We start from the raw sequence: 17,533 nt of genomic DNA, 5'->3' as shown, positions 1-17,533 counted from the left end.
GGTCAAATCTGACCTGGTCTTGTAAATTAAATTTACCAAAAATGATTTCACCTGTTTTTGCAAACAAGGATTTATTTGACCATAGCCATGCTCATTCATTTACCTATTTTTTCAAACTCCTCATACAGCAGAGGCTGGTCTGGAACCTCTGAGCCTCATGCCTATGTTTCCCAAGTGCCGGGATTAATTTAAGCCTGCATACCAAGCCTTTCCTTTTACATACTTTCAATGGCTGTTTTCATACTATAATACACAAATAAATTTCCTATGGTCTGAAAGTATGCATATTTACAATCTGGCTCTTTGTAGAAAATGCTTGCTAACTCCTGTAGATGGCAGCTTGTTTTCTTATGTTGTAAAAACTGATCATTTTTTATGGCGTTCATTTTCTCATTTAGTTTAAGAGTAACTTCTGGGCTTTAGTCACTTGAAGGTTAGGATAGGACTGCTGGGCCAAGCCTCTTCTGGTCTTGACTCTTGGGGATACTTTCAAATAAACAAAAGACATTATATAAATAACTGCCATTTACATGTGTACATGCATGTGTGTATTGGAGGGACACGGGTGCTGTATCATGGCATACTCAAGAACAGACACTCATTTAATGTTCAGTGTTATGTTACAGGCATGGTTCTTTAGGGTTAGGAGGACAAACCCTGACTAGCTAAAAGTAAAGATTCCTACCACTTTTCCTTATGTTATTTATTTATTAGTGAGAAATAGAGAGAGAGAGAGAAGTAGAAGTAGAGAGAGAGAGAGAATGGGCAGAAGTAGAGAGAGAGAGAGAATGGGCACCCCAGGGCCTCCAGCCTCTGCAAAGGAACTCCAGATGCATGTACCACCTTGTGCATCTGGCTTATGTGGGTCCTGGGAATCAAACCTGGGTCCTCTAGTTTTGCAGGCAAGCACCTTAACCACTAAGCTATCTCTCCAGCACTCCAGTTTTCTTTATATCCTTCAGTGTCTGTCACCAGAACTGTTCTGTCTGACCTACTTCTCCGAGTGAACTGAAGGCTTACACAGAGCCTGACAGAAGGAAGACACTTAATATAATGATTAAGATAGTCTTGCCCTTGGGGAATGTGTTGATGTAAAGGAAAAATCAATTCCTCCTGCTTCCTGGACATTCATCCTTAGCTTCAACAGACCAAGACACTCAGGAGCATGGGAAATAACTAATTTATCCATAGCTGTGGGTTTGTTGCAAACATGAAGTTTTACTTTCTGCAAAGAAACAAAACATCTTCAAAATCCTTGTTTTTTTTTTTAGGCATTACAAAGATTTATATTTAAATCTGAGTTCTGATCTCCAGCACCCATATAAGGCTGGTCATGGTGCCACATGCCTGTCATCTCAAGCACTGAACAGGTAGAGACAGAAGGATCCCTGGGGCTTGCTGGCTAGCTAAATCAGGCGAGTTCTAAATTCAACAAGATATCCTGTCTCAAAAATAAGCTGGAGAGTAACTGGGGAAGACACCCTTCATCAACTTCTGGCCTCTACAGATACATCATTGTGTATACACACATATACACACAAACATGCACCTACACATGCATGCTATATAAACACTCAAAGTTTTAGAAAACTTTTGATCTAGCTAGAGTTGTGTTTTGAAGATTCTGGGGGGGGGAATTTTGTTTATTGATTTGCTTTTTTATTATTTTATTTTGAGAGAGAGAGAGGCAGAAAGAGGCAGAGAGAAAGAAAGAGAATGGGCATGCCAGGGTCTTCAGCTGCCACAAACAAACTCCAGACATGTGTGCCCCCTTGTGTGCAAGTGAGACATTGTGTGCTTGTGTCACTATGTGTCTGGGTATGTGGGTGAAAAGGCCTAAGTGAGTTCAGGGGAAGAGATTGAGTAAGGAAAGATGGAGGAGGGCAAATTAAAATTTAAGAGGATATAAATAAGTCATATGGAAACCTACATTTTTGGACAATGGAACACACAGGAGCCACAGATTGTTACTAGAATATTTTCAGTGCCAGGGATGGGATACTGTCCAGTGAGTTGTTGGCCAGGGAGGTCCCTGATGCACCCAAAACATTACAGGCCATTGCCAAGGCCCTTGGTTTCCCACCAGAAATAGATGGTAAGACCCTACTGCTGAAGACTTCGCATACTTGGGCTGCAAGGTCACTGAGAAATCCTGCTGGACCTGAGCTGAAAACATCCTCCATGTAGACCAGCTGATGGAAAGCTGGAAACAGCCACACTGCATACAGTTCAATGGGAGAGAGAGAAATCACCAGTGAAGACACCAACAGTAGACATTGCAAGCCTTATATTTGGCCAGCCAGGCCAATGGGGTTAATAGTGGCACATCTGTTATGGGGAAAACCAACTGCCCTCTAATTGGACTGGAGGACTGTTCCATGGGAGGGAATATATCACTGATACCAAAAACCTACAACAGGGGTAGTCATGAGCCCTAGGAGTGTAACATCTATTGCTCTCTAGCTAAAAGTATATACTATCCTCACCAGCACTTCTCTTAATGTTCATACCCATATATTAATGCTACTCTCACTTTTGGTTAAAGAACCTTGTTTTTTCAGATGGCAGTGACCTTGGGTTAACTGAGAAGGCACCATGGTGCTAAGAAGAAGTGACAGAGGAATGCTCAGAACTGAAATATCTCAATCACACCTTCCAAGGTTCAGGGTCCATTGCAGAAGAGGTGGCAGAAAGAATGTAAGAGCCAAAGGAATGGTAGGACTCCTTACAACATGCTCCTCCTGACACAAAATGGCCTGGATATCCATGACCTCACACTGCCTGACACTACCTACATGAGACCATCATAATAGGAAGATCATAACATCAAAATAAAAGTGAGACTGACTGACAGGGGAAGGGGATATGATAGAGAGTGCAGCTTCAAAGGGGAACCCGGGAGGAGAGAGGGAATTACATGGGATATTATTTATAATTATGAAGTTGTCAATAAAAAATAATAAATAAAAATATAAATAATTATAAAATTTAGAGATTGGAAAGGATTCTTTGTACTTAAAAAGAAGGAAAAATGTGCCCTGCATGGTGGCACATGCCTTTAATCCTAGCATTGGGGAAGCAAAGGTAGGTGGATTGCCACTAAGTCTGAGGCTACCCTGGGATTACACAGTCAATTCCAGGTAAGCATGGGCTGTAATGAGACCCTACTTTGAAAAACCAAAATAATAATAATAATAATAATAATAATAATAAAAAATAAAAAGAAGAAAGAAAAATAATGCAATTTAGTGATTTTTAAAAAGTTAAAGTTAAGCCGGGCATGGTGTTGCATGCCTTTAATCCCAGCACTCAGGAGGCAGAGGTAGGAGGATCACATTGAGTTCGAGGCCAGGCCACCCTGAGACTATATAGAGAATTCCAGGCAAGCCTGAGCTAAAGTGAGACCCTACCTCGAAAAAAAAAAAAAAGTTAAACTTCTCAAACCAAAACTCAAGGTAAAATGATTAGCTTAGAGAAAAATAACACTTTTATATCATTAGAAAAAACAATCCAAAGTGTACAAGGAACATGAAACTAACAAATATGAATGACCAATTACTCTCTGACCTTATTAATAATCAAATAACTGCTTTAATAAAAATTCTACCTTTTAAAATGTATTAATATGGCATCTTATTGGAGCATTTACTAAAAGGGGAATACACAGGTGAATTCTTCCTCTGTCTTTCCTACAACTTGAGTGTCATACTCAAACAGGAAGAAAAGGCAAAGCTCTACATCTATGTGGGAGGAGAGCAATCCTAACTTTGGCAATATTCTAGCCAGCAGGCAGGGTGACCTAACTGCATTCAGACTAACCAAGCTTTTGTGCATTTTACTTTTCCAACCTATTAAATCTGTGCTCATTCCATTTCTATTCTCTCAATGTTCCTAAAGACCATTCACCAAACTCAAGTTGAGTTCAGATCACAATGAACTTTTATTTCTTATATATCCTTACCACATCTTGCACCTGGTTTTATTTCTGACAACAGAGGAAATTTTTCTTTGTAATTTAGGAAACAAGCTAAGAGGGTGAAATACAATTTATATATTTGTATCTGGTAGTAAAGAAAAGCAAGCTAAAAATGCTACAACTTAAATTCAGAATGGTTCAGAAATAATTTATTAAAGGATTGCAGGAGTTAAAGATTTTGGAATCAACAAGTTATGCTCATTACTCAAAACAGATTAATGTTAAAGAACAAAGCTCAATAGGACTTATATGTAAAGAGGTAAAGAAACTTCCTTAGTAGGCTTCAATTGGACTTTATTTTTGTCCTTTGTTGGAGGAATAGTGGGGATACAGATAATTCGTGTTAGGTTAATCGTGATTTTACTTAAGTTATAGTAAGCTGTAACAATGGATGAGATGCAATATGGAAGGAAACTGAGATTTAAAAAAATTAGACAAGGAAATTGAGATTTAAAAAAATTAGAAACATTGAAATAAATAATTTAAAGAACTGAACAAAAGAACATAATGGAAAGCATCACCAATAAATTCTACCAAACAGAAGAGAGTGTCAGGATGGAGAATGAGGTCAAAGAAATACTAAACTCACTCATCAGCAAGGAAAAACAACAAAAAAGCATGCCCACAATATCCAAGGACTCTAGGACCCAGTGAAGAGAAGTTCAATACATTTGAAGATAACAAAATTAGGAACAATCAAAATGTTCAGCAGTGGTTAAGTAATAATGAAAATCCAGGTAAAGTGTTATATGCTTATAACTATTAATTATTTCTGTACAAAGAAAAAAAAATGGCATGATGTAAAAAGTCACACATCAAATTTATAATGTTTCAAAACAGTATTTTTCTTCTTCCTTTGTGTGTGTGTTTGTTCTATGTGCACGTGTATGTGCTTATGCAGCGCCCCATGTGCTTGCCTACTGCAGGGTATGCTTGCCTATAGTGGCCAGAGTGAAACATTGGATGTCCTGCTCCATCACTCTTCTGCCAGTTCTCTCTTGAGCCAGTCTCTTACTGATCCTGTAGCTTGCTGTCACCCTCATCACCACCACCACCAGCTCCCAGCTCTGGTGCTTCTTGGGTCTCTGCTTCCCATCAGACCAGGGATCCAGGAGCATGTGCCCCATCCAGCTGTTCATGTGGGTCCTGATGATCAAGCTCAAGTTGTCTCTTGGGTCTCTTCAGGTCCTCATGCGTGCTCAGGAAGTGCTTTTAACAGCTCAGCTATCTATCCATCCAATCAAGACCACATTTTTCAAATCAAAATTTATATAAAAATGGTATGGCTTACTCTAATTAGTAGAAACCACAATAACATATTTCTTGCCTTACAATTACTAATGTTCAAAACCTTATCAAAATCAGATTAAGCTAAATGTGAATTTTCAGAAGGAACTTTTAAAAAAGAAACACCAGTATTTTTAATCCCTATAAGAGTAAAACAACTCTTAGGGATTATTATTTATTTATTTTTCCTATGATGCTAGGAACAGAGTCCAGAGTCTTGTACATGCGTAGGCAGGTACTATACCACTAAGATGCCCCCAGTCTTAAATTTAGGAATTAATGAAAAAATACCTAAGGAAATACAATGATGACAGCATAGATTTACAGATGTCAACAAGGATAGTAGTTTGAGTGAGCCATTAGAAGTGCCCAAAATTCAGCAATAATGATGTGAAAAACCATCATGTAGCTCTTAAAAATTCTGAACTAGAACTCTGTGGGTTTAAAAAAAATATTTTATTTTTACTTATTTGACAGATCGAGAGAGAGAGAGAGAGGGAGGGAGGGAGGGAGGGAGGGAGGGAGGGAGGGAGGGAGGGAGAGAGAGAGAGAGAGAGAGAGAGAGAGAGAGAGAGAGAGAGAGAGAGAAAGAAAGAAAGAAAGAAAGAAAGAAAGAAAGAAAGAAAGAAAGAAAGAAAGAAAGAAAGAAAGAAAGAATATGGGCATGCCAGGGCCTCCAGCCACTGCAAACAAACTCTAGACGCATGTGCCCCCTTGTGCATCTGGCTACCATAGGCCCTGGGGAATCGAACATGGGTCCTTTGGCTTTGCAGGCAAACCCCTTAACCACTAAGCCATTCCTCCAGCCCTAGAACTCTGTTTTATCTGTTTGTTTGGATTTTTGAGGTAGGGTCTCAATCTAGACCAGGCTGACCTGGAATTCAATGTCATTTCAGGCTGGCTGCAAACTCATGGTGATCCTCCTACCTCTGCCTCCCAAGTGCTGGGATTAAAGGCATGCGCCACCACACCCAGCTAAGAACTCTGTTTTTTAATCTGCAAGGAATGATATATTCAGAGAATTTGATAAAACTTAAGAATCCTTTCTGTAAAATTATAAACTTAGGTATAATACCAAAAATGTTAAGTCTGAGGAGGTAGATCAGTTGGCAGAGTGCTTACTATTCAAGATAAGAGTGACCCCAAGAACCCAGGTAAAAATGCCACATGTGGTGGCATGTACATAACTCCAATATTGGGGAAGCAGAAATAACAGGGACCTAGGAGCTCACTGGCCTGCCAGTCTAGTCTAACTGGCAACCTCAAGGACAATGAAAGACCTTGTCTCAAAAAGAAATGATAGCAGTGGTTATCCTCTGGCCTCCAACACACATGCACACACATACATGCATGCATATATGTGCACCTGTGCACATGTATACTTGTGCACACATATGAACATGCATAAACATAAGAATTCACCTATGCATACGTATGTATAAAATGTTTATCTTATGTATCAAAAGGCCAGAAAATTTTAAATCATGGAGACGTGCCATTTGTTGTACTAATAAATATTTTTGGCAGAAGATAAACTAGAAGATGAAAAATAAATATTGCTATGAGTTATCTTTGGACAAATCGCTGAGTGGTTATCCTTGGACAGACTATAGAAGATTTCTATACACCTCTGTGATTTTGTATTTCTTCATACTTTCTACAATGAACTGGTTGTCTGTTGAAAAAAGGAAAAGTTGAAGAATTTATTTAATCTAAATATAATTGCTATTGTCAAGAAAAAAAAAAAGAGTGGGTATGCTCGGGAGCTAGAGGGAGAGTTCAGAGGCAGAGAGCATCTGCTTATCATGCACAAGACCCTGGATTTGATCCTGACACTGAAAAAAGGGGGTGGGAGTTGAGACAGATCTTGCTATATAGTTCAGGCTAGACTAGAATTCACAATTCTTCTGCTTCAGACTACCAAGTATTTGGATTACAGGCATTCACCATCATGTCTGGCTCAACTTTTAAAGTATATAAGAAAGAAGTAATAAATCAGTGACAATTACTAGTGTCAATATACTGGTAGGTGACTGAGATCACTTTGTAAATCTATAGAACATAGAAAGCCCAAACAAATATTATATGTACTATATGATATCATAAACTTAAAAGCAGTCACTGACAAGAATTGAAGTTCTTCTTTATGAGCACAACATTATACTTCACTTTTGGGCTTGAGATCATGTTTACAGTATCTAAAATACATTCATAAAGAAACACAAATTAGAAAAGAACTTACATCTTCTATTGTGTGTTAACAGAGTTTGTTTCAAGTCCACTGTTGCTCTTCCCAATAAAGCATCTGCTTTTAAAGTGTGATGACTCCAAACTCGAAATTCCAAAGTGGTCTGTGGGGTCACACTTCTGCAAGAATAAAATTATAACAAAAATTTAGAAACAGGGCTAGAGAGATGGCTTAGCAGTTAAGGCACTTGTCTGCAAAGCCAAAGGACTCAGATTCAATTCCCCAGGACCCACATTAGCCAGATGCACAAGAGGGCACATGTGTCTAGAGTTTGTTTGTAGTAGCCAGAGGCCTTGGCACACCCATTCTCTCTCTCTACCTGCCTATTTCTCTCTTTCTCAAATAAATAAACAAAATTAAAATATTTTCTTAAAAAACTGAAGGACACATCTTCACTATAGGTAAAAATCCCTTTAAATCACTTTCTCCAATTTTTCTAAAACCACAAATTCAGGTTAACAAATATTGTAAGATTAAACTGTCTGAATTATGAATAAAAATATCTACTTTCATATACATTATGAATTTTGGATTGTCAACTTAACAGGACCTAGAATCACCTGTGAGGAATTATGAAGGCTAATTTAGCTTCTGGGCATGTAGTTAGGGACTATCATGACTAGGTTAATTATAGGTGGGAAGACCCACCTTAACTGTGAGTAGTAACATTTCACAGGCTGGGGTTCTGGATTATATAAAATAGAGAGAGATGGCTGAGCACCAGTATTCATCACTCTCTACTTCCACACTATGGACTTAATGTGACCAGTTCTGCTTCAAACTCCTTTCTCCATGCCTTCCCTGCCATCAGGGACTGTAACCTGGAACTGTAAGCAGAAATAAACCCTTCCTCCCTTAACCTGATTTTTGTCAGGTACTTTGTCTCTGCCATGAGTAGGTAACTAACATACCACCTAGGAATTTGTATAATTAACAAACCAACAGAACCACAGGACTAAGTTAAGAGTCCTAGAGACATCACAATAATACTGTTTCTATCTGAACAAATTTCTAAATATTAAAAAAAGCAATAGTATTTGTTATGAAACTTTTTTTATTTGTTTTTTTTGAGGAAGGGTCTCACTCTAGTCCAGGCTGACCTGGAACTCATTATGTAGTCTCAAGGTGGCCTCAAACTCATTGCGATCCTCCTACCTCTGACCTCCAAGTGCTGGGATTAAAGGCATGCACCACCACACCCAGCAGTTATAAAACTTTTACTGTATATAAATATAGGCTGGAGAGAAAGCTTAGCAGTTCAGGCACATGAATGTAAAGCCTAAGGACCAAGGTTCGATTCTCCAGGTCCCACATAAGCCAGATGCACATGGTGGCACATGTATCTGGAGTTAGACCCTGGTTTTCCCATCCTCATACACTCTCTCTGTCTCTACTAAGTAAATAAGTAAATAAAAACAAATTCTAAAATAACCTATCACAAATTTATACCATTCTTAACATATGTCAAAATTAAGAACGATTTATTGATGCTATTTATTGCAACACCAAAGTGCTCAACAAAGGACTGAGTGGCAATAACTTAGTTTATAAAAGAGAAACACAAGTTATTTTGTTTATTCTTTAAAGGTACTTACACAGTTAGCCGTTCATCCCATTTTGGATTGGAAGAACTACTAGATTTTGCTGTTTTTTTAATTTCTCCATCTATAATTACTTCTGTATATATTGCTGTCCCAAACCAGTTCTTTTTTCTTTTTAGTTTGGCACTAGAAACTAATACAAAAATTTTAATCACTGGTGAGCATGTATAACCAAAAAAATAATTATTGTCTCATAATAACTCCCCAAAATGGCACTGCTCTTTTACATCTAGTACTCTTCTTATTGACAAAATGAGAAACTATTAATGTGTGAAAGCCATTTGAAATTTTTGGTAACAAGTTTTTCTGATATAATTCACAAACTGTACAATTCATCTATTTAAATAATACATTAATTGGTTTTTCTACATTCACAGAGTTGTACAAATATCACCATTAATTTTAAAACTTTTTTGTTACCCCCTGTGGTGGTTTGATTCAGGTGTCCCCCATAAACTTAAGTGTTGTGAATGCTAGCTCCCCAGCTGATGGATATTTGGGAATTAATGCCTCCTGGAGGGAGTGTATTGTTGGGGGCGGGCTTATGGGCTTTATAGCCAGTTTCCCCATGCCAGTGTTTGGCACACCCTCCTGTTGCTGTGTTCCACCTTACGTTGGCCAGGGGGTTATGTCCACCCTCTGCTCATGTCATTGTTTTCCCCTGCCATCGTGGAGCTTCCCCTCGAGCCTATAAGCCAAATAAACCTCTTTTTCCCAGAAGCTGCTCTTGGTTGGGTGATTTCTAACAGCAATGCGAACCGGACTGTAACAGTAAAGTGGTACCGAGGAGTGGGGTTGCTGCTAGACACCTGACTGTGTGGCTTCGGCCTTTTGAAGCTGATTTTCAAGAGGAATGTGGAAGGAGTTGAAACCTTGGCCTAAGAGATGCCTTGCAGTGCTGTAAGTACAGCTTGATGGTCTATCCTGGTCACAGCTGAAAGACCTGAAGGCAGTAAGAACTATGGACTGTGAGGTTTGGCTTATGAGGGTGAGAAAAAGCTTTGCCTGGACTGGGCTAGCAGTTTGTGTGAGAAGCTTGCTCTTGTGCCCATGTCCTGAGAAGTTGTGCAGGGTTGCTTTGCGTAGAAATGAACTGGTGTGTGCAGAGGGATATGGCACAGAAAGAAAAATCTTTGGGTGAACTATTGCCCGTTCAGCTGCAACTGAGAGATTACAACCTTTGAGACTGGGCTAGCTGACCTGCGCTGGGGCAACAAGAAGAATGTAGACTCTTTAGAAGGGGCCTGAATGCTCAAGGAGTGTCCTATTCTTCAAAGTCTGCTTTATTCCCCCCTGGATTAACAAATTGGCACCCTACCTGGTATTGTGGAGTATAAGAAATGCTGGAAAGAGGGTCATTGAGTTTGCAACACAGTCTTGTGTTTTGGAAATGGCCATGGGCAGTGTGAAGCAGGTTTGCTGGTTGCCTGCATAGAGACCCCATGGGGCCATGAAGATGGACCGTGGCTTGCAGTGGAGACCCAGTGGAGATGCCGGGACCATGAGATGGCTGCCGAGGAGCTGCCGGCCCCGGTGAAGTTTCCCAGGACTGTGAGTAGCCTAGCTGGAGGGGCGAAATTGGAATGCCAGAGACTTGTTGCTGCTTAGAATTATCGGACTTGAAGATTTCTCACTGGCTAGATTTGCTGTACTTGAAACTACAGAGTTTGATGTTTGCCCTGGTTGTTTTAAATCTTGTCTTGGTTGAATGTTTCTTTGCTATGCCCAATGCCATCTTTTGCAGTGCGAATATTTGTTCTGTGCCATTATGGGTTTTTTGAGGTTATATTTTGGTATTATGGCTCAGTTAGAAGATCTTGAACTATGGGGATGTATGATCATTGGGATTGATTAAAAACTATGGGGACTTTTAAAGTCAGACTGAATGCATTACATTTTACATCATGTATGGATATCAGTTTATGGGGGCCAGGGGCGGAATGTGGTGGTTTGATTCAGGTGTCCCCCATAAACTTAAGTGTTGTGAATGCTAGCTCCCCAGCTGATGGATATTTGGGAATTAATGCCTCCTGGAGGGAGTGTATTGTTGGGGGCGGGCTTATGGGCTTTATAGCCAGTTTCCCCATGCCAGTGTTGGGCACACCCTCCTGTTGCTGTGTTCCACCTTATGTTGGCCAGGGGGTGATGTCCACCCTCTGCTCATGCCATCGTTTTCCCCTGCCATCGTGAAGCTTCCCCTCGAGCCTGTAAGCCAAATAAACCTCTTTTTCCCAGAAGCTGCTCTTGGTTAGGTGATTTCTAACAGCAATGCGACCCGGACTGCAACACCCCCAAATGAAACTCATACCATTAAGTACTCTGAATCCCACTAGACAACTATTAGGCTCTCTCTACAGACTGTCTATTTTGGACATTTCATGTAAGTGACTGCCTTTTTTCACTAGCCATAATGTTTCCCAGTTTCATGTGCATTGCAGCATACAACAAAAAGATATTTCTTTTCTTGTCATATAATATCCATCATGGACATATCATCCTTTTCATCTACTTACCAAGTGATAGATAATTGGACAGTTCCTACTTATAGCTACTGTACCTACTACTTCTATGAACATTTGCATACAAGCTTCAGTATGAACATATGTTTTCATTCCCTTGGACATACTACAAGCAGAACTGCTAGCTAGTAAGTCTTAGTTGACTAAAAGACTATTTTTTCCAAAACTGCTATATCAGTGTATGCTCCCATCAAAGTGTAGAGGTTCCTCAATACTGTGCACTTAATTATTATTATTACTGAAATGTAGTTTCATCATGTAGACCAAGCTAGCCTCAAATTCACAATCCTCCAGCCTCTGCTCCAATGTTCTGTGGTAATAGGCATGTACTACCACACCTGGCTAGTTTCTATCTTTATCCATTATTTAAATGTAACTCTAAGAAAACAGTAAATGTCTTCAGATGCAACGTGCCCACTAATATCCCTGCCAGAAAACATTTATTATATAACTGTAGAATTTTTATTACCAATTAATGTTTAACTTAAATCAGTTTTTATACATGTACATAATGTATTTTGATGATAATCCCCTCCTTTACCATCTCTAGACCCAACTTCCTTTCTACACAATCCCTTTTTCTTTCCAATTAGTCCCTTTTCTAATTTTATGTCTTTTGTTTTGCTTGTATGCATGGCCCACTGAGTTTAACCATGGCCCTGGTGGAGGTTATTTATCAGAAGCTATACTGTTATAGAAAATGTCTCCCACTCATCCAGCCACCAATAGCAAGGATTCTTTGTATATATCTTATAAACTTTATGCTTCTGACCCTCTCATGTTGAAAATGTTGAAATCGAAACTATTTGAAGACATTATATTATTGAATGCCAATATGCTAATTTTCATGGTAAAAGTATTACACTAGTACAGAATATGTTGGATTTTTTTTATTATAGTTTTCCTGATCTCTATGATCACAATTAATTAATTTTAATTTATTTATAGAACTAGGGATCAAATCCACAGCCTCAGGTACATCAGGAAAGCACTCTCACTGAGCTACACCCACAGTCCACTACACTTACTCATATTTGTTGCTACCAATCAAATATAGATTAAGAGCAGAAATAATAGAGAATGTAGACCACACATGGTGGTTCACATACATAGTCTGGGTACTCAGGAGGCTGAAGCAGGATAATATGGCCTATGTATTGAGATCATATCTCAAAAAAAATGCTGGTCATGCCTACAGTCTCACAGTCTCAGTACTTGGAAAACTGAGGCAGAAGGATCACAAATTCAAAGGCATCTTGGGCTAACACAGTGAGTTCTAGGCCAACCTGACTCAAAGCAAAACAAAATATACATGTTAATAATACACATAAATTAGGACTTAGAAATTTAGCTTAGGACAGAGAATACTGCAGACATCAAATTGTCAGATTGCAATCAGTGGCCTTTACTTGACGCTCTCTGAGTATGTTATAACATAAAAATGGGCTAAGGCGACTTTGTACTGGATATGTAACTCAGTGGGGCAGAATTCTCATTGGGCATGTGTCCCTAGCACCACAGAGGAAAAAAATCAATTCAGAGAACATTTATGTAATAAAATGAAAAAATAAAAAGAAAGAATAAGCTGGAGCCTTAACTGAGATCTCAATTGGTATCCTATTACTAAAACAAAGGCTCTCAAATCCCTCCAAATTTGCTTCCTCCCTGATAATCAGCAATGGTGATCTTACTTCAAAAAATTAGCAAAATGATGAAAGCAAAGATGAGGAGAGAATAGAGGAAACGCACCTAAGGATACTATAACCTGGTCCAAGTCACATCATCCCAACTTTCTAGTATACTGCCCAAGAGTGACACTTATGGGAAGAAGTTTGTCCACTCAAGTATAAAATCCACATTCACGTAACAACCACTTACCAGTTACCTGCAACTGTAACCTTCCACTGTGGTTATCCTGAGTCTCAGACCTTGGTGAAGCAGTGGCCATGTCCCAAACTTCAACTCAAGACTATAAAAAGATAATTCATTCATGTGTTAAATAAGATATTGCAACTTTAAAGATGATTACAACTGTTCATTTTAAAAAAGCCTGTTCAATTGAATCAATGGAAATGAACTTATTTCAATCTATCGTAAGTTCATGAACATCATCATGCTGAGTAAAAATTCAGACAGTATTAGAGGCACACACTATATATCTCTAGTAAATCTAATCTGAGTCAATTTTAGAAACAAAATAAATCATAATACTAAGAATATAATATTTGAGTTAGAGAGATAACTTACAATTAAGGTGCTTGCCTGCAAAACCTAAGGACCCAGGTTCGACTCCCCATTTTCCACATAAGCCAGATGCACAAGGTAGCACATGTGTCTGGAGTTCATTTGCAGTGGCTAGAGGGCCTGGTGCACCCATTCTCTCTCCTTTCTCTCTCCCCCTCTTTCTCTCAAATAAATAAAATATTAAAAAAAATTTAAGTTAATGTTTTATTATATTTTTATGTATTGTCTGAATATCTTATGTATATTGCCCCTTTACTCATGAATACTTTAATGCTTATATCCTAAGAATAAAACTATTCTCCAAAGCTGGGTGTGGTGCCACATGACTTTAATCCCAGCATGGCAGACACAGGTAGGAGGATTGCAGTGAGTTCGAGGCCACCCTGAGACTCTGTAGTGAATTCCAGGTCAGCCTGGACTAGAGTGAGACCCTACCTCAAAAAAACAAAAACAAAAAAAATTCTCCAAAGCCAGACATAGCCACTTACCTTTAATTCTAGGCCTCAGGAAGCTGAAATAGGAAGAATGCCATGAACTCAAAGCCAACCTAGGCTACAGAATGAGCTAGGTTAGCCTAAGCTATAAAATACTGCTTCAAAAAGAACCCAAGCAAACAAAAATAAAACACATTCTAACTAATCACAGTAATCATCAAGTTAAGGAATTTAAGTAGTATATAACTATTATCTAATAAACAGATAAGGTGTTTGCTTAATGGATAAGACACTGCTTGCTGGTGACTGCTGCAACCTGAGGACCTGAGTTTGATCCTCAGAGCTCACCAAGCCAGAAACCACACAGGGCTTCTGTAATCCCAGCTCTCTGACAGCAAGATGGGAGGCAGAGAAAGAAATGAGCACAGCAAAAAGAACAGAAGAGCAAGATGGAGAGAAGCACTGTTTCAAAAGGGATAAACAGACTGACCCAAAATTATCCTATGACTTCCACACATGCACCATGGCACACATGTGCACACCTGCATTCACACACACACAAACACATAAACTCGTGTATACACACACAATTTTATTAAAAAATTAACCTAGATTTATATACTATGTTACTTATAATCTTGGTAAATATTGTATGATTCCTTTCAGATGCTTTTGATCAAGTTGTAATCCATATTCTCTGCTGCCTAATATTTATTTTTGAAATAAAATAGAGAGGCAACTTCAGCTTTCTTCTCAGTAACAAATATCTTAAGCCTCAACTTCTATCTGCTTTGAACCCATGTAATGGTCTGAATGTAAAATGGTTCCCAAAGGCTCATGTTGGGAATGCTGTGGAACTCTGAAGAGGTGGAACCTTTCTGGAGGAAATGTGTCACTGGGGCAGGCCTTAAGGAATTATAGCCCAAGGGCCCTTGGATGTTTTTTCTCTGCTTCTTATGTTGCAATGTGAGGCAGGGACGTCCCCTTAGGCTTACCATGCCTTTCACAGCATGATGAAACTGTTTCTGGTCACGTAATTTTCACAGCAATGAGAAAGTAACTGATGCAACATAATAAAGACAAACTAGACATTCTGACCAAGACAGATAAATAGTAATGAATACCAATGTTTATATCTTGATTTTGCCTTAATTTGTCATCTTTTCTGTCCTCTGATTAGATTCTTCTCCAAATTTAGGAAACAATATTCTAAAATTATTTTATTCTTTTCACTTGCTTATAGTTCCATATGCTTGAATGCCTGTATTTCCAGATTAAAAGATAGGACAAATAACTGCTTATTATACAATTAACTGGTTCAGTCATAGTCACAGGTTCTTTGGCCTTATTTCAATCAGTGTTCTCATTCTGCAGATCAAAAACAGGTGTAAGAATTACATGTAACTGACAGCTATAATTTCCATGTTTACATAAGACAACCAACAGAAAAGAATCCTTTAAATAATCAGTAAATGATAAAAAAGTAGAAATTTAAAACTTTCAATTTCTAGTAATATGATCTGCCAGATATTCTGAAAGAATTTCATGATTTAATATAAAGAGACCCTGGAGGAATTAAAACCAACTGCCTACTTTTCAAGTTCTCTTATGTTTTCAAGTATGGGAAATTACTATCCTAAGCCTGTACCATGCATACTTGCTCTCATGTGTGCTCTCTCTCTCTCAAATAAACAAATATTTTCTTAAAAAAAAACAGCATTATTAAGGCCAATGCAAGATTCAACTCAAGTAGGAGACATAAAATTAAATTTTGATGCTTAAAAAATGACCTAACCATGCATTCTTTCCTCACAACATGGCAACCTCAACAAAAAAGAAAAAATATGGGAACACTGTTTCCAAATGACTACTAGTTACCTACAACAATGCTAGCATGTCTTAAACTACTTAGCCAAAGAAATAAAACAGCCACTTGGCACTTGATAACAGGAGGCACTCTGGAACCTGTCCATTCCTCACAAAGGTGTGTAGGAACCATTATCACCCTAGTGTCATCTTCACAAATTTGCATCTTACCATGTGACAGAACCGCATCAGGGAATTATGTTTATTTTCTTCTCTTCTTGCCCACTGGCCCCTTTATTCCACAAGTCACAGACATGGTTTCCTGATATTTCTGCAACATAGTTCCTCCTCCGTGGCAGCTTGCCTGTTCTGGGCTTTCCAAGGCCCTCCTGACCCTCCACAGAGCCTCCACACCAACCTTACCAAAGTTAAGTTTGCCAACGATTATTCCTCTGTGGCTGGCAGCTTGAGACACACATACATGCACTCAGCCCACATTCTTTCTTCTCTTCCTGCCTTAGCTCACTTCATGCTCACAGCCTGCAAGCCTCTCCTCCTTTCCCTCCTCACATGGCCTCCTCTAGGAAGTCATCTTCCTCCATAACTGGGCCCTAAGCTCATCCACAGCCTTCCCCATATCTTTTTTAATGACCCGTGTGGGTGTCTGCCTCTTCCTCAGTGCTGGGAGCTCCAGACAAGGTCCTGGATGAGCCTTTCTGGTCCTGCAGGACAAAGTCTGAGTGCTATAGGCACTCTCTCCTCCAGACACTGAGGACTAAACCTGCTCTCCAATGCAGAGTGCAAATAGCCTGGGGGGGCGGCTAGAGATGGGTGCCCCCAAGTCCTCAGATCCTCCAGGGCTCTAGCAACTGGGTCTATTCAATGCCCAGAGCTGTGTTTGGGTGTCCCACTCTAGGCTGCATAGGTTTGAGGATCTCCACATGGGGGGTTGTCTGTTCCTTCAGCCTAAGGCATGACTACTGAGGCTTGGAGGCTGAGGTAAGCCAGAAGCAGGACACTCTGGAGACAAAACCGAGGACAGCTCTGTTCCCCCAACAATCCTGGAGGTGAACACACTTCTCTGGAGTTTGTCTGCAGGGACAGGAGGCCCTGGTATGTCCACACTCACTCTCTCTGTCTCTCTCTTTCAAATAGATAAATGAATGAAATATTTATTAAAAAACAAATCAATGAGATCAAGAGATTTATACAAAGCAGTAAAAAAAAAAAACTCTGTTAAGGCAATTTTGTCAACTGTCAACATATCTGTGGTAGTTACAGATGATGCCCCAGCAATTGTAGGTAAAAGAGAAGGCTTATAAAATTAATAGAAGAGAACAGAACTATCAGGACATGTTTAAAGTAGTATCACTGCTCACTACATAAAGAAAATTTGTGAGGGCTGCCTGAGAAGCCAA

The 17,533-nt window shown here is 39.2% G+C and overlaps 1 protein-coding gene across 5 annotated transcripts in view; it reads right to left on the bottom strand.

The window, feature by feature from the left end:
- The window catches only part of Wwp1 (WW domain containing E3 ubiquitin protein ligase 1), a 139,288-nt gene that overhangs the window by 86,182 nt on the left and 35,573 nt on the right, over positions 1–17,533 (bottom strand). For all 5 annotated transcript variants that reach the window (XM_045143224.1, XM_045143223.1, XM_045143227.1 and 2 more), the window contains 3 exons: positions 13,510–13,600; positions 9,107–9,245; positions 7,506–7,630 (listed from right to left, as the gene is read on the bottom strand). In XM_045143224.1, the coding sequence (XP_044999159.1) occupies positions 7,506–7,630; positions 9,107–9,245; positions 13,510–13,579 (334 nt within the window). In that variant the 5' untranslated portion in view covers positions 13,580–13,600. The remainder of the gene's footprint in view (positions 1–7,505; positions 7,631–9,106; positions 9,246–13,509; positions 13,601–17,533) is intronic.

This window comes from Jaculus jaculus, chromosome 2, assembly GCF_020740685.1.
Source record: "Jaculus jaculus isolate mJacJac1 chromosome 2, mJacJac1.mat.Y.cur, whole genome shotgun sequence".
In the NCBI taxonomy this organism is placed as follows: Eukaryota; Metazoa; Chordata; class Mammalia; order Rodentia; family Dipodidae; genus Jaculus; species Jaculus jaculus.
Note: the sequence above shows the minus strand (reverse complement) of the source record. Positions and strands in the feature narration are given on the sequence as shown.